Source organism: Lissotriton vulgaris, chromosome 2_1 (assembly GCF_964263255.1).
Source record: "Lissotriton vulgaris chromosome 2_1, aLisVul1.2, whole genome shotgun sequence".
Taxonomy (NCBI): domain Eukaryota; kingdom Metazoa; phylum Chordata; class Amphibia; order Caudata; family Salamandridae; genus Lissotriton; species Lissotriton vulgaris.
In genome coordinates this window covers 210,529,802-210,552,721 of record NC_141687.1, presented here as the reverse complement: position 1 = coordinate 210,552,721, position 22,920 = coordinate 210,529,802, and the positions used below count along the sequence as shown (strand labels likewise).

Below are 22,920 nucleotides of genomic sequence, written 5' to 3'. Positions count from 1 at the left end.
ATCACTCCCATCACTTTTTCCATACCTCACCTTCTATTGTACCTTTTATATTGACTGCCACCATGTACCCAAACATTTGCTTGGTTAATGATGGCTGTAAAAGTACTGTGATGTCAACATCTGTCTCTAACCCCAGCACTGGTCATCTTCCTTCCTTCCTTCACTCTACGCCTCCATGCACCATCTGCACTGGCATCCCTTCATAGTCTTTGACTATCTCTGCAGCCAGCATTGCATACTGGTGATTTGGCCTCATAAGCCAGCTGTCCTGCTGCAGGGATCCCTCTGGCTTTGCACTGAAGGAGCTCTGAAATGTATGGATTTTGCCAGCAGAGAGCTTGCTTGAGCAGCCACTACCTTTTTGCTCAGCTTTTCCTACAAATCTGGTCTCTGTGCTTATGTTAGCATTGCGTCTTGAGGAGCCTCCTGCAACCAGAATGACGATGCAGGAGTGGAGGTGTGCCAGACAAATCTAAAGAGCAAAAACACCTCCCCTAAACATGGCACATCCTACAAGAGAAAAGAAAAAATTCTTGGTGGGGTGTGTAAGAGGTGCGCTCTACATCCACCTCTGAGATTTGACATCCAGATACCATGAATCCGTACCAGTGGTTAATTTATTTTTGTTCAGTTGGTCAGGAAAATGTTATTACAATTTTCCATCAGTTCCTTAGATTTCACCAACTTTGTTCAAAATAAGATATTCTAAGTTATAATTAACTGTGTGGTCGATGTGTGTCGTACATTGGTTATTTATATGACTGAGAGGTCTTGCAAGAAGTTGCAATGCAAACCAGGTCTGGGGGGCATTATTGACATTGTTCTAAATGGCAGCATGGCTCCTAACTACATTCAATATCAGCATTTGATTCTTCCAAAAGAATTTTCAGAACATTGTAGAAGAGGCACAATGTCCATCAGCCATGTTGGCCTTCAACCTCAAAACAAAGACCATTTTTTTAGTGTGTTTTTTAAAATCCTACCTCTCCTGCAGAAAATTATGTATGTTCTCTAGATGTCGGTAGAACTGCTTTTACAGGACAAGGGGTTGAAGCTCTACCACAGTTTCATGCCTGCCACCTTTTGGAGATGGAACTGTGTAGTGCTGCCTAATGCACACTCAAAAAACAATACTGCATAGCTTTAATCCCAATGACTGACCCCAGCTGAAAAACAAAATGTATGTGTCATGGCGTGAGTGTTACATCACACCTGCTCAGTTCAAACATTTTGTTTTGGAGTATAAAAAATGGGTTATTTTTCAGTCAGCTAGGAGTGGATCCAACTGTTACTCCAGTATTGAAACTTTCATAGATTCCCATTGCTTATATCATTCCCCGTCGTCGAGATGGGAGTCCCTGGTACACATAAAATAGCCATAGAAATAGGTACAAAAAAAATTAGGCCTAGGCCCCTTCTAGTTTTGTAGCATATCCACCTCTTTTGTAAAATAGACCAAATAAAATGAACAGCCAATTAGAACAGCCTCACCCCATAGAACCTTCCTGAGAGAGCCTCAGATTTTCTTCCGCACGTTGTGCAAGGGAGTCTCCCCTGAGCTCTGCTCAGTTGTTTCCTATCTACCCTTATCTTGCACCTGTTTTTTCTGTACAATCTACACTATGTGGTCAACATGTCGGACAAGGAGAAGAAGACTCTCTTCAAGGCTTGTACCACCTGCTCCAAGAAGAGGCTTTATGTGGAGGACAAACATAAAGACTTTATCTATTGTCTGTATCCTGACCATAAAACGTCTGACTGCATAATCTTTCGGACCTTCTCCACGTAGACCTTGCGAGACCTTGAGGAATGTCTGTTAACTTGGCTCCAGAGGCTTAAATCAAGGAAGGATCCCGTCTCCAGTGACAGTAATGACGCTTCCTCTGCTACTTCATCCAGGAGGTCTCTAAAAAGGGGTAGGTCTTCACCTTCTACTTCTTCAGACCCCCCTTCCAAAGCTTTACAAAAGACCTCTCATAGGTCTGACAGGTGTAGTCCCATCAAATCTCCTCACCAAGGTGTAAAGGAGAGGGAAAGACTTGTCCCAGGAGCGACACTGGAAAAGAAGGCAATCTATGTGCCTTCTTCTTCATCTCCTCCTCCTCTTGAAAAGACGAAAACTTTTACAAAAAATAGCTTCTGTCCCACCTGATGGTAAAGCTGAGAAAAAAGTTTTTGTCGATGATGACAACATCTATTCCGTTGACGACTACTTCCAAGACTTTGCCAGCGTCTTCTTTGGCTCCGTCGACGGGCCCGTTGACGAGTTTCCTCATCTCCACCAGTTGTTATGGGATCGGCCTCGACGACGACGACAGGCGCGGATGTGCTATTTCCTCTGTCGTCGACGTCCACACTGATGACGTTGACGAGGAGGACGACGGCGATGGTGTCGACGGCTACCACATCGACTATGATGGCTTCGAGCATGATTATGACGATGACCTTATCTGGACCAGTTGCTTGAGGATTCTAAAGTGGAAGCTAAGAAGATCTTCCAAGAGGGAGAGAGAACGTCTTCGGAGATAATAGACTGCGCAATTAATATTGCCACAACAGCTTTTTGTTCCCTAGTGGGGGCAGCAGTCCTTCGACGCCAACGCTGGCTTAGTGCTACTTGGTTTTGGCCTGCAATCCAAAATAAGATCTTGGACCTTCCCTTTGATGGCAAGGTGCTCTTTGGGAAGCACATTGATGATGCGCTGCAGGATATAAAAAAGGATATGGAAACTGAAAAATCCCTTGGGACTTTACAATACCGCAAGGTCCCCTTCTGTGGAGCTAGGGGTAGAGGCCTCCCCTCCTACAGAGGCAGATATCAACAACAGCGCTATTCCTCTTACTCGTAGCCCTCCTAATCATACTGGCCGCAATATACTCAACGGCAAGGCCAATCATCTTCTTTTTCTCGTTCATCTAGAGGACGAAAGGGACGCCAGGGGTGGGATTCCTCTAAGCACCAGTAGCGGCTTGTTGGCTCTTCCTGCTGTTCCTTTGTTCCCTGTAAAACCAGTGGGGGGCAGGATATCCCAATACTTCCGAAGCTAGCAACTAATAACATCAGATCGATGGGTTCTGAATATAGTTTAATCAGGCCATACTCTAGAATGTCAATATCAACCAACATCCAAGCCCCCTCGCGCCACCGAATCCAGACATCTTCATCTTCTAGGTCTAGAAGCGCACCAACTACCCCTCAAAGGAGCGATAGAACCGGTCCCTCGATCTCAACGGGGAGAAGGATTCTACTCCCGGTTCTTGCTAGTTTAAAAGACCGTAGAAAAATGGCACCCTATTTTAGATCTGAGGGAGCTAAACACCTATCTCATCAAGCTCTTGTTTCGGATGGTCTCCTTACAGGACATTTTGCGGCTCCTCAATCCGTGAGATTAAATGGCCACTCTGGACCTCGAGGACCCATACTTTTATGTCTCCATCCACCCTGCTCACAGGAAGTTCTTACGCTTTACAGTAGCCAAGAGCCACTTTCAATTCAAGGTCCTGCCTTTCGGACTCCGATCTGCTCTGCGGATTTGCACAAAGATACTAGCCCCTGTGGCGGCTTTTCTCAGGAAGCAGAAGCTCCAAGTCTTCCCTTACCTGGACGACTGGTTGCTAAAATCTGTCTCATCACGCAGCAGAAGAAGCTGTCCGGACCTGCACACAGCTCTTCTGTCAATTGGGACTTCAGCTCAACACAGAAAAGTCAGTCCTGTGCCCGTCCAAATCGGCCCGGTTCCTGGGGGCCATTCTGGACACATCTTGCTGCAAAGAGTTCCCTTCGAAGGAAAGACAGACAAAGCTGATAACCTCAGCTCGTCTACTGCAACAAAGAGGGTCACTTTCAGTTCACCTCTACAAATCCCTCCTCGAGTCAATCTCGTCCTGAATGCCTCTAATTCCTCATTGCAGGTTACGAATGCGCTCCCTCCAAGAGCAACTAGATTTGCAGTGGTGCTAGGCATACGGCTCTTTCGAGGACAAGATCCTAAGAATGGTGGATGAATAATGACAATTTCTCCCAGGGTCTCACCTTCAGGGTAACCCCAGCTACTCTAATAATTACAACAGACTCCTCACTGGAAGGCTGGGGATTGGTCTTACAAGACCTTCAAGTAAGCGGCCACTGGCTTCCCCAGAATCAATTACTTCACATCTATCTGTTGGAGCTAAGGGCGATTCGTCTAGCCTTGCAGGCCTTCCTTCCACAGATTTGTCAATCATCCGTCCTGGTCCGTATGGTCAACACGATGCCCATGCAGTACGTAAAAAAGCAGGGAGGTACAAGGTCTCGTCGATTATCCAAATAGGCTCAGGCGATTTAGGAATGGGCAATCCAACAGGAGATATCGCTCTCAGCGAGCATCTTCCAGGTGTCCTCAACAAGACAGCAGACACGCTCAGTTGCCTGAAATCTGTGAGCCACGAGTGGGAGGTAGACCATAACAATCTGGAGAAATTTTCCGACTCTGGGGGACTCCGCCCATAGATATCTTTGCCACTCCGGAGAACAAAAAATGCTGACTACACAAGCCGGCATCACCATCCGGTATCGTTGGGGAATGCGCTTTCGATAGCCTGGTCAGGCGCCTTTGTTTATGCTTTTCCTCCGATCCCACTGATTCCCAGACTTCTCTGGAAGCTCAAGGCGGAACCCTGCAAAATGATTCTGGTGGCCCCGCCAGTTTTGGTTTATGGAGCTTCTTCTATTCACCCTGGACCGCCCAGTTCATCTACAGCCGATTATTCCCTGCTGACGATGTCCCAGGGCCAAGTGGTACACCCGGATCCGAGATCTCTTCAGTTATCAGCATGGCTCCTGAGCACCAAGAATTTCTAGATCTAAATATCTCGTCAGAATGTAGAGAGATACATGCTCAGGCTCAAGCCCCAAATACAAATAAGACCTATCGCTTGAAATGGAAGCGTTTCTGCATTTGGTGCAGACAAGAAAACCTTCATCCCTACACTTGTGCACCTCATCAAATTTTGCCGTACATTCTGGCATTGGCAAAATCAGGTCTCGCTCATTCTTCCATAAAAGTACACCTTGCAGGCATTTCAAGATTCAGACGGGCTTCCTCTGGACCTTCCCTCTGGTTGGCAAGGATTGTGAAACAATTTCTTAGAGGACTTTTTAAGGGTTTTTCCTCTAGGTAAGTCTCCACCGCCTATGTGGCAGCTTAACTTGGTTCTTACTCAGCTCATGAGGCATCCTTTTGAACCGATTCATAGGGCGGTCTTTAAATTCCTCTCATGAAAGGTGGCCCTCCTTCCTGCCTTAACATCTGCCAGAAGGGTGGGTGAACTGCACGCTCCCACTATTCAGGAACATCTCCTACAATTTAAGAAAGAGACTTTGCTACTGAGAACAAATCATGAATTCATTCCAAATGTACCTTCAGACTTTCACTTGAATGAACCAGTTATTCTCAAGTCCTTTTTTCCTCAGCCTACCACTCCAGAGGAGAGAGAACTCCACTCTCTCGACATTCAAAGATGTCTGAAGTTCTATCTACAGCGTACCAAAGACTTCAGGAGGTCAACACAACTCATTGTGGCCTTCAGTGCTCCTCGCAAAGGTTTTCCTCTTTCAAAGCAAGGGATTGCTCGTTGGATTGCCAGCGCGATCCAGTATTGTCACCAAGAGGCTGGCAAGCCCCATGAGGGGCGGGTCCGGGCGCATTCTATGTCGTCTTTAGCAGCTCTCTTTGCCGGAGGGCCTATCAGGGACATTTGCAGAGCAGCGACCTGGAGCAGTGCCCATACCTTGACAAGGCATTACTGCTTGGATTCCTCCACAGGTAGTGACGCTGCAGTGGGACAGGCAGTTCTGAGGAACCTCTTTCAATGAGTGGTGAGCTTGCCCTTCTAACCCTCCTTCCTTTTGTTTGCTTATGCTGTTCGCACATTTTGCAAGTCCAGATGAGTTTGATATTTCTTCTCTGATGATTGATTACTGATCTATTACCCATTGACAGTGTGGGATTAATATCTGTACTGAACATGATGCATCTTGCAATCTGATACAAGCAATGGGAATCTATGAATGTTCCAAAACTGGAGTAAGAAAACAAGTTACTTACCTGTAACTTTAGTTCTCCAGTATTGGTAACTTTCATAAATTCCCTTGCGCCTCCCCTGGAAAAGCTAAAGCCTTCAGCATCTTCTGTTGTACTGTTACACAACGGCTACGAAAATCTGAGGTTCTGAGGCTCTCTCAAGAAGGTTCTATGGGGTGAGGCTGTTCTGATTTGCTGTTCATTTTATTTGGTCTTTTTTACAAAAAGAGGTGGATATGCTACAAACCTAGAAGGGGGGCTAGGCCTAATTCTCTTTTTGTACCTATTTCTATAGCTATTTTATGTATACCGGGGACTGCCATCTCGTGGACGGGGAATGATGCAAGCAATGGAATCTGTGCAAGTTACCAATACTGGAAAACTAAAGTTACAGGTTAAGTAACTTGTTTTCTTACACAGTAGTTTGCCCCTGTTCCCCAAAGCCACTCAGCCACCAGCTAGTTGCACAACTTTGTGGCTGTTCTTGTAGTGCCTGACCTACAACATCTGCAACCTTTACTGTGTCAGGCCACTGCCATGATTACATATACAATGTTACTGTCGGCACGCCACCTGCAAAAAATGGCCAATAAACATGTAACCTAACTGCATGGTGATTGTCCACCTTTTGCAGACCCAAGAGTTGCCTTTTACCTTTGTGCAATGGCATGAGCAGCCTGACATGATAAAAAAGAAAGCTGTTCCTGCCTGGTGATTTTAGGAAACTGAATGAGAAAATGTTGGGTTCCACTTCCAGCTTCACTAAGCCTTGCAGAAGGAGGAGAGTTATGTGGGTGTGTGTGTGTGCACCCATCTGTGTTCATGCACATTTTTATCCTTGTGTAGCAATTTGTGATGGCTAAGTGGGCTATTTCATCCACTCCAGAATCTGTGTTTGACCTCATTGTCACAGGTTCAAATCACGGTGGGTTCACCCAGCCTTTCTTCCTGCCAAAGTCCATAATTTAAGTACTACTGAGTTGGATAACAGTAGACACCTTTTATTTAGCGCCAAGATGCCCTAGGGGGAATATGTGTGTTTCAAAAGAGATGTGTTATTTGTATGTAAGTCTCTGGGTCTGTGTGGGAATGTGTGCCCTGTTGGCAAACAGGAGGTGACACTGATGATACCCTTGGGTGAAAGCCCTTGCCATCAGATTCTGCCTGCATTTGTTAAGCGCACAGCTACCTCCGACAGAGGTGTCCCAGCACTTGGGGCCGTCGGGAAGATTAGGCAAGATATTTGCCAGAGTCACATGGCGCTGGGCTAACCTGCCGACGGAGCCAGGGATCAAACCGTGAATTCTGTGGTCCAGAGTCAGTCACCCTGGCCGCTGTGCCACACCTCTTCCACAGATTGGAAACACTGGCATAATGTGCACACCGCTGGCTCTTGATGGCCATCGCTGGCATAAGGTAGGCGCCCTAGTATTTTGATGGCCATTTATTACTTATGACTGTAATATTGGTATGTTGGGCATTCCTGAATAAGGGAAAAACAATCTGCAGTGAAGTGGATTTCCCAGGACCTTCATTGATGATGTAACAGCTGAACACGTATATTAATGTCTTCACCTCAAAAATGTAGCCCCCTGTGCAATAGCACATTCTCACTCGTTAGCTTGCAATGGATTTATTAAAAACAAGAAAGACCAAGATTGTCAAATTAGGTCTTTTTTTACTGTTTTCTTTTTTACTCCCAAAATTAATCAAAAAACAAATTGTTTATAGCAAATTATTTCGTTTCTCAAATTGAATTCTTTAAAATTGTTCATAATATTGTGGTCCTAAATAAGAGTGCCGCCAGGTTTAATCTTTAGATCCACAGATCAGTTTGCTTCTAATTTACATCTTTGATAATAAGTAATTGCATAATACCTGGAGCATTGATACCATATTACTCATTTTGGACCTAAGTATTATGTGCAGAAAGAACATGTCACAAACCAGTTTTTTGGGGGGGATTATATTACTATCTTCTGTATCACTCTCTATTAAGAAAAACAAATTTTAACGAAGATTTAAAAATCTCATTAGCCACTTTGGGACATGATCCTATCAGCCTGTTTTGTGAAACCAGAAGAATAAAGGTGCATATTTAATATAGCACCCTTTCAAACCATTATTATAAGTAGCTTACTTTTCCTTTGTTTTTCTCTTTTTTCACATGCACTGTCTTTTTTTCTTTCCAGACATTGCTCGGAATATTTATGTATTCAAAGGACACCACTACTGGACAATTTTGAGAGATGGCACTGTTACCAAGCCACAGCTGCTACAAACGAAGTGGCTTGGACTGCCAGCCATGGTGGATGCTGCTGCTGTGTCAGAGTCCAATGGCAAATTTTACTTTTTCAAAGGTGAGATTGAAGGAAGAAAAATAGTGGTGCTTATTTTGTCATAGTTTTTCCACAACTATGTTTCATTGAATGTATATATTTATTTAAGGGGTTTTATATAGCGCTGGCTAGGCCCTAGGGTATCGGTGCGCTTTACAGCAGATATACGGGAGAAATCACATAAAAGCGGCAAAGGTAAGTATGAATGTTCGAAAGGCCCAGTGTGCTGTGCGTCATTGAGGTAGAGCGGTTGCGAGGTAGCCTCGATGCATGCACAAAGTCTTGGGCTCTCATATGTAAGTTTGGTGATTCTCACCGCTGCATGACGTTTGGGATGCTAGTGACTGTTTCCAGACTGGTGCTGTTCTCAGTCTGCCTCTACAACCAATTATGATATTAGTTTCCCCATGGGTGTAGTTAGAAGGAATATATTATTTGCTCCTGGGTTACCTAGAACTAGCATTGAAGGGCTAAGAGGCAGTTTTATGCCATTATTTATTTGAAGTGGGGTAAGATTTTGCACCAGAACATCTTGATAAAAGGACAGTCACACCACACATATATATTTTGTTGTTTAAATCTGTTTTTATTGACTTTTTTTGCATACTTGTGAAAGGCAACATACGTTTGCATATTCATCTATACATAAGACCATTTGCCAACAATTTGGTATGCATTTCACTTTGTGTGGATGATGGGCATACCATGAATACCTATGGCGTCTTTCGTGCAGGATCAAGTATGACCCTTTCATTCGATCCATATTACAAATTGCAGAGGTTACAGCTCAATGATAATGTGTTATTGTAATGACGTTGTACAAAGTCCTTCCAATTCCTTCACCGTGGGCTTCTAAACAGATGGTATGACTGAGAACAAAGAAAAAACAACAGCAGCAGCATTGACCGGTATATGTGCCTTTATCCCCCCCATTGCCTCCCCACGCCCATCTCCCCAGTGTTTGCTATCAACCTGATAGTTGTCCCCACTTACTAGCAGTGTCTACTTCTATGCAGACTATCAATTAGTTTATATGAATTGGAATATCACAGCATTTCGCTGACGGGGCACGCACCTCCCTCTTCTTGCTCACTTTCCTCTTCAGGTTGCTCCCCCAGAGCCTTCCTCTTCCATCTGTTCTAATGCACGGAGTAATCCCTCCCATTAGGCTGCAATGGGCTCTTTCCGCAGTCCCAGTGATTCTTCCTGCAGAATGGCGATCCCCTCAAGCTTTGGCCCATTCTAAGAGCCAGCAACGCCAGGCTCGTGTGTGTGGTGAGTCCTGCGCCTTCCACCGCTTAGTTAAAAGGCACTTAGCCACTACCATTCCCAGGTCTAAAAACCCGAATGTTACTTTTGTGGCGGGGGTCCTTCTAAAATGGTGCAATAGGTACACAGTCCATTCAAAGGGTATTTTGCGGCCTGTGCTTACATGTATTAGTCTGCTGATTGTGTGCCAATATGTGTATAGTCTGGGACAGCTCCATAACATATGTAACAACTCAGCCCCTTGTGTGGCACATCTGGGATATGTCTCATCCGTGCGGTGAAAATACCTGTTGATCATCGCAGGCATAAGATATGCTCTATGGATGATAAATAGCTGTATTTGTCAGAATCTCATATTTCTAGGTACTCGCACTGGACTTTTAAGTATCCTTTCCCACTCTTTATCTTCCAATTGTCGCTCCAAGTCCAGCTCCCATTTGCGGCAGAGTGGATCTAAACTTGTCGCTACATGGGTTCGGCGTGATGCCGCAAACCAGCGAACGAAGTGTCTGACACGTCCCGTAACATGTAAGTACTGTATGGTAAGATGTTGACTCAGTTCCGTGGTTATGTCCCCCCATCTTGTTGCCAGTGTCGCTACTAGTGAGCGGTGCATTAGGAATTGCCCCGGTGGTAGTCCCTCATCTGCTACCAAGGACTCATACAGTGAGTGAACCATCTCGGTACAGGCCCCCAATTCCGCCATTCTGTGAGCGAAAGAGGTGTGAGTACCCCGGGCCCACTAGGGGCTCCCTCCAGTGGTATTGCTGGCGCGTAAGGGACAGAAAATCTAGTGAGATATAGGCACTTGCGTTAGCATTTGTACACCACTGCTAGTAGAAGCGCGTTGGTGGTGCGGCTCTGGCAGCAGGGTGAAAGAGTCTGACTATTTGCTCGTGCGAGAGCGGTGGCAGTGCGGTTGCTGTATATTTGGGCCCCCTATCCGCTAGCCAGCAGGCTTTCCACTGCTTTTGGGCAACCAAATAATAGTGTTCAAAACAAGGCGCAGGAAGGCCTCCCTGGTGAGTGGGCAGATATAGTTTCACTAGTGCCATTCTATGTCGGGAGTCCCCCCTCTCCCACTCCACCCTCCTCCCCAAGAAAGTCCATGAGCAGTTTAGTGAGTGTAGCGAAGAAGGCTGCCGGAACTTACAGAGGTAAATTAACGAAATGGTACAGGAGCCGGAGAAGGATCACCATCTTAGCCAGGGATACCCTGCCATGACGTCAGTTGAAGTGTATTCCAGAAACGCACTTGCGACTTGATTGCTGTTAACGCCCTCCCCAGATTTCCGACCAACAAGTCTTTCGGCTGGCGATATATCTGAATCCCCAACTAGCGGAAGGTGCACTCTATCCTTCTTACGCTTATGCCATTCAGAGTGTATCCTGGGTCATGGCCTCCCTCACTGAACGCATAAATGCAGGATTAGCCAGCGTTCACTCTGAGTCCCGAAGGGCGGCGAAGCCCTGCAGTAAATATGCTAGTTGATCTGGTATGTTTTCTATGTCCTTAACATAGACCAGTAGGTCATCTTGGTTAACTTGGTGCACCGCGTTTCCCAGAGGTATTCCATCTCCCAGTGTTGCACGTATCGCCCCAACTAGGAGCTCTATCGCCAGTGCAAACAAGAGAGGAGACAGGGGGCACCCCTGTCTGGTACCTCTGCGCACCGGTATGGCATCAGAGATGTACGGTCCTAACTGCACCCACACCCTGAGATTTTTGTATAACAAGTCAACCATCTGAAGGAACCCCAGGCTTAGTTCGTATCTTAGCAACTTCTGACAGATAGCCGCATTCTAAGCAATCAAATGCCTTCTCCAGGTCTAACATGAGACATCCCACTCTGGGTCACTCCTGTACGGCATCTGTCGCCACCCTGAAAAACCTTCATAGGTTCAGTGATGTGCTCCTTGCAGGTATAAATCCATTTTGGTCGGCGTGGACCAACTAGGGGACTGCTAGCGAAAGTCTTTCCGCTAATACTTTAGCGAGTATCTCATAGTTCGCGTTGAGTAGAGCTAAGGGTCTATATAAACCCAGGACTCTGGGGTCCCTTTCTGGCTTTAGAGGGGACACCAGGTATGCTTCTCGCATCGAGGGGGGCAATGTTCGCTCCTCCATTGCCGTAATATATAGTGTGTGGGGGTGTTGCACTAGAGACTCGTGGTGGGCTTTGTAATATTCGGCAGGCAGGCCATCTGGCCCAGGCTTTTTCCCGGACGCCATGGACCCAGTCGCTTACCTAATCTCTAAAGTGAGGGGGCTGTTGAGCGCCTCCTGATGTGCCTCTGAGGCTATGGGTAATTGGACGGAGTCCAAGAATCTCTCAGGTCATGACCAGGGCAGCTCCCCCTAGATTCATACAATTGGGCTTAGTGGTCCGTCATTGCCTTATGTATCTCGCGTTGCATGTACACTAGGGTCCCCTCAGGTATGCGTATGGCCCCAATTGGGGCATGATTGCTCTCCTGTTTAAGTAACCAGGCAAGTAGTCCGCCTGCTCTATCAGCTGTAGCGTCCTTCCGTGTCACACCACACTTGTATCATTGTTCCCCGCGCCCTATCTAGCATTCGTCAGAACTTCAAAACAGGCCCTCAGTCTGGTATGGGTAAGGTACCATCTGGCTAAAAGCTTATATGCATTCTCTATATACTGCATTTAGATGCACTACTAACATGTTTTCCTTAAAATTCATGTGTTCCGTGTCATGGCGGATCTTTTTGCCTATGTCTCTTTTCCAATTTTCAACATATTTTTGTATAGGAGATGTGCCTGTTTTATATATGCAAAATTAACAAATTATGGATGGAAGGCTGAACAATCCAAACAGTCACCCTCAGTCACAAGGACTTTGCTCACCATGCCACCCCAGTTAGGACCCAGCGAAATGTAGATTAGTCTTGACCCTGCTCCTCATGAGAATAGTCAAACCCGAACTACCAAGCCACATCCTCCCTGGACGGGAAACCAGCATCCTGTGACAAGTTTCAGGATATCATCCTTCATCAGCCAGGCAAGCTTGTATCCAGTGGCACAGTGAGCGTTGCACCCACGTCTGGGCGTACCCTTTACACTTAGGGCAACAAATGCAAAAACAACAGATGATGGACGGAATGCTGAACAAATCACACATTCACTACCAGTCAAAAAGATCCAAGTTTAATCCATCGTTCCTTTAGTCACCATGCCACCCAGTCATATCCAAATCAGTCTCAACCCTGCTCCCCATGCCCGAACTGCCAGGCCCTCTCCGCATGAGTCTCGAACCCAGAGAGAGCCAATGAATCCATTTTAGAGAACTCCTGCTCTCCTTGCACCCAAGGCTTCTTTGCGGATCATAGTTCTAATCCAGGGCTGGATTATTTTAGCCGCCTTGAAATTACTCAACATTGGGAAACTCCAGGCCCCCCTTTGCCGTGGAACACAATAGTCACCCTAGGAACAGTGCATGATTTGTTCCTCCAATCAAAGCTGACCATTCCCTTTGTTATTTTAGATTGATCAATTTTGGGGAAGCAAAGGGCAAGAGCCTGCGCATTAAATTCATTTTGAGGCTGTTTTTTTTACCTAACCAAGAAATCTCGGGCTTACCCTACTGATTTGTATCTTTGTAGAGGACGAGGAGAAGCAGAGGAACACTGCAATCAAAAATATAATTTGAATTTTGAGGGTGGGGAGGGTGGATGCTCAAATATTTGAATGGAGTGTCACTCCAAGTGAAGTCAAGGTGTTCCAGCGGTTCTCGTCCCTGCTGAAATGGGTCTGCAATTCCCATCTCCTGGTATTTCATGTAATTGATAGTAAAACCTGATAGTTTGGAGAAAAGGTCTAATTCAATCCTAAAGGTTCTGAACAACTCGCCGGGGCTAGTCAAAGAGCATAAAATATCGTCCGCAAATAACGCCAATTTATGCTATGCAAGACCACATTAAGGTTATCGGTATACAAGCACCCCCAAGCTTGTGCAACCTCATGTTTCATCAAAAGCATGAAAACAAAAGGTGAAAGGGGGCATCCGTCTTGCACCTATTGATAGCATCTGCCCCATTCACTCTATTATGGTAGATGTGGTTTGATAACGCAGTAGAATATACATTTTCATTTTCAAGCATATTTGAGTTTTTACTAACGCCTGACGGGCGTATGACCGATCTATCCTGCTGATGGCCTTTATCGCATATTGCGAGAAAGGTACCATCATTTGGGACATGCATTCTGCCACCGCCATCAAGGCAGACGCAAGTAGTACATATTCAACTGTCTGCCTACTCTTTACAAAACCAGACTTGCCTTAAGGAATGAAGTCTCTGGCCCAATATAGAAACAGATTTTTCTATTGCAGTTTAATAAAGGTATGACCTGAATTAACTACAAAGAGGATCTTCATCTGGCTTCAACAGAAATGAAGGGTGGAAAGTGGCCATCAGTGTCAGTTTTTGATTAGAGGAAAAAGTTGAACATCCTAGTAAGGTAACTCGTTAGTATAGCCCTTGTAAAAAAAGGCCATAAAGCCATCAGGTCCTGGGGATTTGTGGCTGGGCATCCGTTTGAAAGCCTCAAACTACGCCTGGAGATATGGCTTTCTTTATTATGTCAAATTCTTCAGCAAGGTCTGGGAGGGCAAAGTAATCTATAATGTAATTATCTTGAGTATGGGAGTCTAGTTCTTGACAGCTAAATAGTTTAGTATGAAAGGCAGAAAAAACTTTCAGGATCCGATCAATGTGGAGTATGCGACACCTCCTTCGCAGATCTCATTTGTAATTGCAAGTTTTCGCTGGTTATGTGTATGTTAGGATCCTATTGGCTTTATCACCCTTTTTATAAGTTTTGTTTTACGTAGAGCAATTGTTTTCTGCACTTTGCATTAAAAATTGGTCTATATCGCCTCTTATTGTGCAGAGGGCTCGTATAGAATGTATGCTACCACTCTGCTTATGAAAAGGTTCCGCTTATTGGAGCTGATTTTCTAGGTATAATTATTTTTCTCGACCTATCCTTTTAAATGTTGCGGTGTGTGATAAGTGTTCCTCATTATAACTGTCTTTGCTGCCTCTGAGTGTAACTACACATTATCGTTCCCAATGAAGTATCTCTCTGTTAGCTCTTTGATATTTTCCCGAAGAGAAGCGTTGATGCTATCTCATTCACCATCCGTGGCTTCGAGGGAGATCTCTATGGGTGGAGAAGACTGAATTTGTATCCAAATAAGAGGAGCAGGAAAACACAAAAACATTGGGACAATGGAAGTATCCTAGCCAAGAGGGCCCTTGAGATCAAGAAAGTCAATGTGTAAATATGATTTATGAACATCCGAACAAAAGGTATAGCCTTTCCCCTTTTCGTGTTGGTGACGCCAAAATTGACATCATTCAATCCCTGTAAAATTGAGCGGGCAGTGAGGCAGAGGACCGTCTGTCAACTCTCTCCATATCTATCGTGAGCAAGGTCTAGGGTCACATTGAAATCACTGCCAACTTTCAAATCCCTTTGTGCAAAGAGGGCTAATACTGTAAAAAGGTCATACAAGTGTTGTTCTTGGGAGGTCTGACTGAGTATAATCCCGATTCCCAAAACCCTTCCCTCTCTATCAACGTGTACAATATATTAGACCCTTATAAAAAAGCACTGCTAATCCCTTCGACTCAGTTCTATAGTTGGCATAATACTGCCAGAATGTGAGTATCTTGTAAAAGGGCTACGCCATCTTCCTAATGCTGAAGCCATTGAAAAAGAACCCTGCCTTTAATTGAGGATTTAAAGCACTGTGCATTCAACAAGATCGTTAAAGGAGTCCTCTATTTCTTCAAAAAGGAATATGCATTGGTTAACTCTTGAGTTAATGGGTGTGGGAGAGTCAATGGCCCTACCAAGCAGGTTCCACCAGTGTCCCCAGATACAAGCCCCCTAGGCATGCCAAATACAAAAGTCCTAACAGTCCTGAATTGTAGTGACTTTCCCAGTAAGGCGAAGGTAAACTTGCTTACCTATAATTATTGAATTTCATCATGAGCATCTTCTCTATACTCCTGTTTAAACACCATGAGCGCTGTTGGATCAGAGAAACGTATGGTGTCCACAAAAGAAGTTAGATTGAGTTGAGGGACTCAAATGCAGTAGGGAATATGGACTACTGGAGGGCTAGAGGTCTTAAAGAGTAAGCTCTTAATACCCTTTGTAGCACAACATAAAATGGCATTCCTTTTCTTTAAAAAAAATTTATTTAAAAAAAAATTATTTACATTAATTGCTCATAATGAAGACCTATAATTGCACTCAAGGAATTATATCATCTTTGATATAAGAATGTCTTTTCTCCTGATGCAAGCTCTTATTAAATCAATTTCTTAATGAAAACGAAAAAGCATAAGGCTACTGAATTAGATGCATTTTTTGATGGGTTACTCACCAGCTGATTTATTACGTATGTAGTCAGTCAAAAGAAGATTTTGGTCATTTCAGTGCAATTTAGCTGCACCTTTGGACAATGAGATCAACAAATTACAACTGTTTAGCAGGAAATCTTGTATATTGTGTGTAGTATGTCACATTTTTTAAAATGTCTTAGCATGGATGGTTAGCGAGGATACGATTCACAAATTGTCTTATACCCCCAAAGTATGGAATCTTAAAAGATGGTATTTCTCAGTTTGGTTTCTAAGCAAGTGATCTGCAAATCATTTTAAAACGCTTGCTTTGCTGCTGGTTAGGTTGACCAATAATTGTCTCTCTATATAATTCTTTTGACGGTGCTTTCAGGCTTGAAGTCTGATGCTCAGAAGATAGTATACAAACTACCATTTCCAAGTACTATGAAATGAAATAAGAGATTTATAAAGAGTTCTTAGAGGGAATCAAGGCGCTGCATCAACAAATTCCATAACCCTATCAGAGAACCCAACCCATCTTATTCTAGGGACGAGTTGTTGGCATTCCGTCCTGTTACCAATCAACACTGCTGGTATACAGTTAGACCGGAAGCACCTTATAGACGGTGTGCTCACTGCCCCAAGTCCGGTAATGGTGCCAAAAAGGGAGAGCTCACGTCCTCTTCCCTGTCCTTTGCCCTATTGAACTCCCGATCTCTGGTCAAGCACTCGGATGAAGTCAACCTAATGATCCAGGACCATAAAATTGATGTGCTGTTTCTTACAGAGACATGGCTCTCTGACAGCTCTGAGTTAGATATAGTTAAATCTATGCCTACGGGCTACGCGATACAGTGCCTGCATAGGCCTCGTGGCATAGGTGGAGGACTAGCTATTATTCATAAGGAGACACTAGCCTGCAGGATAGAAAATGGCAAGATCTCTGATGCAGAGAGCATTAGGTTTTCCATCCAACTCTCCCCTAATTATTCGTTGTCAGGGTTGCTGATCTATCGACCTCCAGGTGGGGTCAAGCAGTTCATTAGTTCCCTGCTGGAGACCGCACTTACACTGGCAGTCTCAGCCCCCAACTTCCTTCTTTTAGAAGATTTGAATCTCCACTTGGATGACCGGGGAGACAAGGTGGCCGCTGATTTGCTGGCTGACCTTGAAGCATGTAATCTGATTCTGCATAATAATGAACCCACGCATTTGAAGGGTCATCTATTGGACCCTATATTTTCCAATGTCTCATTCCTGAAGGCCTCACCGCCATGTCCCCTCCCCTGGTCAGACCACTTTCTTATTTCCTTTAATCTGACAATTATGACGGATTCTAGATCTGAATGTAAAGGCTCTAGTCGATCTTCTCATAGACCTTGGCCTAAACTGTCCTTTGACGATCTAATCACTGCCCTTGAACAATCTATTCCAGACCCGATCTTGAACCCCCTTGAAGCAGATTGCAGTTTCCATAATTGGTTACTAAAAGCACTGGATTCGGTGCTTCCTACGAAATGTAGTACCAAGAAAAGTAATGGGTTTAAAAACCCTTGGTACACAACTGAACTGCGCGACCGTAGAAAAGTTTGTAAACGTCTGGAATGCGCTTGGCGGAAAGACTGGTCTACTAATAGTAAAGTGCCCTACCAGGAAGCCATGAGGGCATATAAGCTAGCCTGTAACCTCACGAAAGCGACCTTTTATGAAGAGAGAATCAGGACGGCTTCCAGCTCCTCAAGAGAAATATTTATTATAGTTAGGGAACTCCTGAACACCCCATCTCCTTCACTGCCACAAGTTACGAGCAGAGCTCGATGCAACGAGCTTGCACACTTCTTTGATAACAAGGTCAGGAAAATTCTACAAAGTATTCCTCTTAGTATTCCTTCCTCTGAGTCCCCCACGCAGGGCGTGAGTGGTGTGAGCCCTTTGTGGGAAGTTATTACTCCCATAACTGAGGAAGACTTCCGCAAAGAATTAGCTAATCTTAAAAGTGGCTCCCCCTCTGACCCTATGCCCATTCATATTCTTAAGAGGATTGCTCAGACCATCTCCTCGCGGGCCACGGATCTCTTGAACGCCTCCTTCGGCGCTGGGGAAGTTCCCCCTAGCTGGAAGAAGGCGATGGTTAAGGCTCTCCCTAAAAAGCCGGGACTTGATCCTGACGACCTGGCGAACTTTCGCCCAATTTCTTTGTTGCCTGGCCTGGGCAAAATTGCAGAAAAGGTTGTCAATCGCCAGCTGTCCACATTCCTAGAAGATCACAACCTGCTCAAGCACTCACAAACGGGCTTTCGCCCTGGGCAGGGTACTGACTCTGCCCTGATTGCAGTAGTGGAGGAAGCTAGATGCATTCTTGACGCTGGAGGCTCCGCAGCTGTGGTCCTCCTAGACCTCAGCGCGGCTTTTGATACCGTCAATCACGGTATCCTCACTCAGCGCCTTACTAGGATGGGAATATCTGGCCAGGCCCTAAGCTGGATTACTTCCTTTCTGAACGATCGGTCCTACCAGGTCTGCAATGGCACCAACCTTTCTGAGTCGATCCCCCTCCAGTGTGGAGTCCCGCAGGGCTCCTCGTTGAGCCCTACGCTTTTTAATATCTACATGGCCCCACTGGAGGATGTGGTTTCACCCTTTGGGGTGAAAATAGTGACTTACGCGGACGACACCCAGCTTGTCGCTTCGCTATCCTATCATGATAATGCGGCAGAAAGACTTGGGTGCTGTCTGACTGGTATCATGGCTTGGATGACAGAATCTCGGCTAAAACTCAATGGGTCCAAAACGGAACTTATGATGGTGGGTAACCTTTCCACATACCTTCCCAAAACCATGTGGCCCCCCTGTCTGGGTGAGGCGCCCCTACCCAAGAATGAGATTAAGAACTTGGGAGTATGGTTAGAGCCCGACCTGACGTTCAGAGTACATACGAAGAAAGTGGCAGGGAACTGCTACGGTTTGTTACGCTCGGTCCGAAAGGTGTTGCCTCTTCTCCCTTTTAGTTCAAGGAAACTCCTGATTCAGGGGCTAATACTGTCAAGGCTGGACTACAGTAATGCCTTGCTGCTTGGTGCCCCTGAATCAGCTATCAACACCCTTCAGCGGGTACAACATGTGGCGGCCAGGGTTTTGACAGGCACTGTAAAAAGAACTTCAGCCAAGCCTGCTCTTAGAGCTCTCCATTGGCTCCCCATTCGGGAGAGAGTTAAATTTAAGGCCCTTACCATCGCCTTTAAATCTCTCCAGGGAAGGGGCCCCCCAATTATTAGGGACCTTATATGCCCCTACAAGTCTTCTCGTCCCCTCCGTTCTGACGGGAGCAATCTACTGATTATCCCAAGAGTAAAGAGAGCTCGCTCAGGAGGCAGGAGGTTCTCTGTGAACGTAGCCAAGATCTGGAATGATCTTCCTGCTTCTCTCCGTCTTGAACCCTGTCTCCAGAGGTTCCGGAAATCTTTAAAGATATTCCTTTTTCCAAGAGGAATATGAGTCCGCTATCTGAGGATCTGGGAAGCTAGCTGTGTGTAGCAGCGCTGGGACGCTCTTGGGCAGCCATGCGCTTAAGAAATCTAATTTCATTTCATTTCATTTCATTTCAAAAGGCAGAGATACAGAACCCGCAGAAACTAAAGAAAGAAATACAAAGAGTCTGAGACCCAGTAGAATTCAGGCCTAGGATGTGAAGAGCCAGGTTTTAAAATATTGTCGAAAGGAAACAAAATACTCCGTCCCAGCAATATAGATTGGCAGGGTATTCCATATCTTAGCAGCTGCCACAGAGAAGGATCGTATGCCCCATCTTGCCTTTTGAAATTTAGGAACTATACCTTTCTTTTTGGAGACTGATCTTACGTGCCTGGTCGGCCTATACAAATGAAAGGAAGTCAATGATCCTATGCCATAAAGAGCTAGGTATACTATGCTAAGTGCCTTAAAGATCCAATGCTTCCAATTGGCAGCTAGTGCAAGATTTAAAGACCTTCTTTCACCGAAAAATATTTTGGGGTGTTGAGAATAAGACGTGCAGCTGTATTTTGCACTGTCTAGATCCTGTTAAGAGAGTAATTGTTGAACGATGTGCAAGCAACCACAAGCTAACCAAATATGTTTCTGACAGAAGTTGGGCCAACTTGGGCATCTGCGTCTGGATTGGGCACCTGTCCAGGAGTTAGGGTATGGTCAACAAAACATTGAAAATGTAAGAACTTAAGGTAACTGCTGTATAGACCTCATATCCTAGAACATTCCCTAAAAAAGCTTGAGTGGCCCTTTTTCCCCTTGTAGAAATTGTTTTAATTTATCCTGAAATAAATGTGTTGACGATCTTCAAACCGGTACTGTAGGGGTAAATTCTATTGAATCATGGTCTGCTTGAATGAATATCATCAATTTTACTTCGATGCAGCCACACTTACATGAAAATGGTTTGAACTGTCTACTTTAATTTCTAACCAAAAGTGAAGTGTATAGCCACCATTCTTCTGGTATATAAAAATAACTTTAGGGACGACATCAGAATGGATTTTCAAAACTGCCTTATTTCTATAGAATATTTGAGGTTAATTAGGGTTAATTTGCATCCTTGATGGAATGCTGGTAGCTGGCCAACTAATCAGAATTTTATAGCAACATTACAGGCCTGCAAATGAAACATTCTATGCTGCCATCATCCCTCCGGTGAGTTGTGGACCTCAGTGACCATTATGGAGAAGAACTGGTCAATATAGGACAGGAGTTCATTCTCGCTGTTAAGATGAGTGAAAAATGGCTCAGATCTTCTTCAGCGTTCCCTCGTCCTTTTCTGAAGCAGCCAGTTGAGAAGCAGCTGTGTGGGCTCTGTAGCTTCGGTGGCGGGTGGGTACCAAGACCCAAGGTGCTCTGGCAAGGAACACTGTAAATTTACTATGCTCTAGGGAAGTGAGCCCGAGCAACTGCTCTCCTCTATTTATCCTTTTAGCCCTGTCCGACCATCAGGGGGCATGCTACGTCGGACCTAAAACAGAGGCTCCCAACATCCCTCCCCACGTTTATGTCCTGCACATACTTCTGAGCCTGTTAAGTCTGCAATAATATCATCCATGGTAGGCATGATGTCTCTTGTGCTTGCTAGATTTGATGAGCAAGCACAAATCTATGCAGAGTATCACGACCCCTTCTGTTTCAACTTTGCCGTTATGACCATGGGGGACACCCAATGGGCAGGGCCAGACACTTTTTCGATAACTTCCAATTGTTCTAATTTCCCTAGCTCGTTTTCGGTCAGTGGCAGCAGTTGGAAAGGCACTCACCTGAGCCTGAGGGCTATAGGCTGTATTGTTTTATCTATGTGTAGTCGAATTGGTGTGCCTTTCACACACAACCCTTCAAACTGGTAAGGGAAGTCTTTGAGGATGTAGTCTACTTGTTGGTCATGTATCAGATGGGCAAAGAACACCAGGCCCAAGTTCTCAGCCATCTGGCAGACTAACAGTGTTGCCACCCCCACAGTGGTCACATGAAACGGTCTAGTGTCTCTACAGTGCCATTGCAGACAGTTCAGTTGATGATCCTTGCTAATATGAGGGTATGCTGCCCTTCATAAGCACATATCTTGTTGATTCCAAATGGAGGTATGAGTTCCAAAAAGCAAACTGTCAGACTTTTTCCCATTGAGCTTCAGGTTGTTCCTCCCCATCCACCCGGCTACTGCTGCCCTGAAGTGGTTGAAAAGGACTGCAGTAGCTACCATGTCTTTCATAATTGACACAATAAGCTGGGTGTCATCGGTATAGGAAACCACCTGAAGTCCAAAAGAACCACACTAGTTAACCTGTGCGTGTCCCACCTTGGCAAGATTAACAATAATCTTGCCAAGGTGGGACATGCACAGGTTAACTAGTGTAGGGCTTAATGATGAGCCCTGCAGTGCCCTACATGGCAAAGAAAAAGGGTCTGATAGATAGTGATTCACTGCCACCCTCTGAGATCTGTCACTGAGGAAAGATGACAGTAGTTTCAGTACTCTGTCTGAGACCCAGAGTTCGTATAGACAATCAATCAGAAGAGATGGAGAGATGGTGTCAAAGGCAGTGGACAGATCCAGCAGGATCTGTGCCACGCGTTGCCCCGCATCCACAATCACATAATACTGTCCGTAGCCAGGACCAATGCAGTTTTGGTTCTGTGATCTTTCCGGAATCCGCATTGTGACACGTCCAACCAATTCTGCTCTTCTCCAAACGCCTTCAAGTGGTTTTTGAAATGTCTTTTCAAGATCTGAGCAGGAACTGGGAGAAGAGAGATAGGTCGACGTTGTTAATGGTCCTTGTTAGGTTTCTTGGGAAGAGGTCTCACTACGGCCTCCTTCCACACTCTAGGGTAGCGCCTGGAGGAGATGGCTTCATTCTTTATGGATGAGAGGGGGTGACCTACCACACTCCCTACCATGTTATGGCTCTTAAGGGCAGAAGGTTCGGGGAGGGATCCTGACTTAGTGATAAGAAGAAGCAGCTCAGTGAGTTCAGGTGTAAGAAAAGGAAACACCTTGAGCTTCATTGCAGTTACGTCCGTGGGATCGGAGGAGATGAGGGGCTCTGATTGCTAATTTCTACTTAAGGGCAGTAAACTGTCTGCTGATTGTATTGACGAGTCGAGCTCATAATAGGTGTTAGCAATTTTTGCTCTCTGGAACAAGCAGTTGCTGTGGGGGCAAGAGATGTGGAAACCTTCTGGACAATTTTGAAGAGTTCTTTAGAAGAATGTGCTGCCTCAACTAGTGCAGTACAGAATTTGGATTTTTCTGCTCTAAGAGCTCTTTTAGCCCCTAATCATGGACGTGTAAGCCAACCGTTCTTGTTCCCCATAATTCCCTCGCCAGACAAGTTCCTGG

General features: G+C 45.2%; 1 protein-coding gene across 2 annotated transcripts in view; it reads left to right on the top strand.

Moving 5' to 3' along the window:
- The window catches only part of MMP28 (matrix metallopeptidase 28), a 565,317-nt gene that overhangs the window by 523,289 nt on the left and 19,108 nt on the right, over positions 1–22,920 (top strand). For both annotated transcript variants that reach the window (XM_086954754.1, XM_086954755.1), the window contains one exon: positions 8,255–8,422. In XM_086954754.1, coding sequence (XP_086810880.1) covers positions 8,255–8,422 — 168 coding nt within the window. The remainder of the gene's footprint in view (positions 1–8,254; positions 8,423–22,920) is intronic.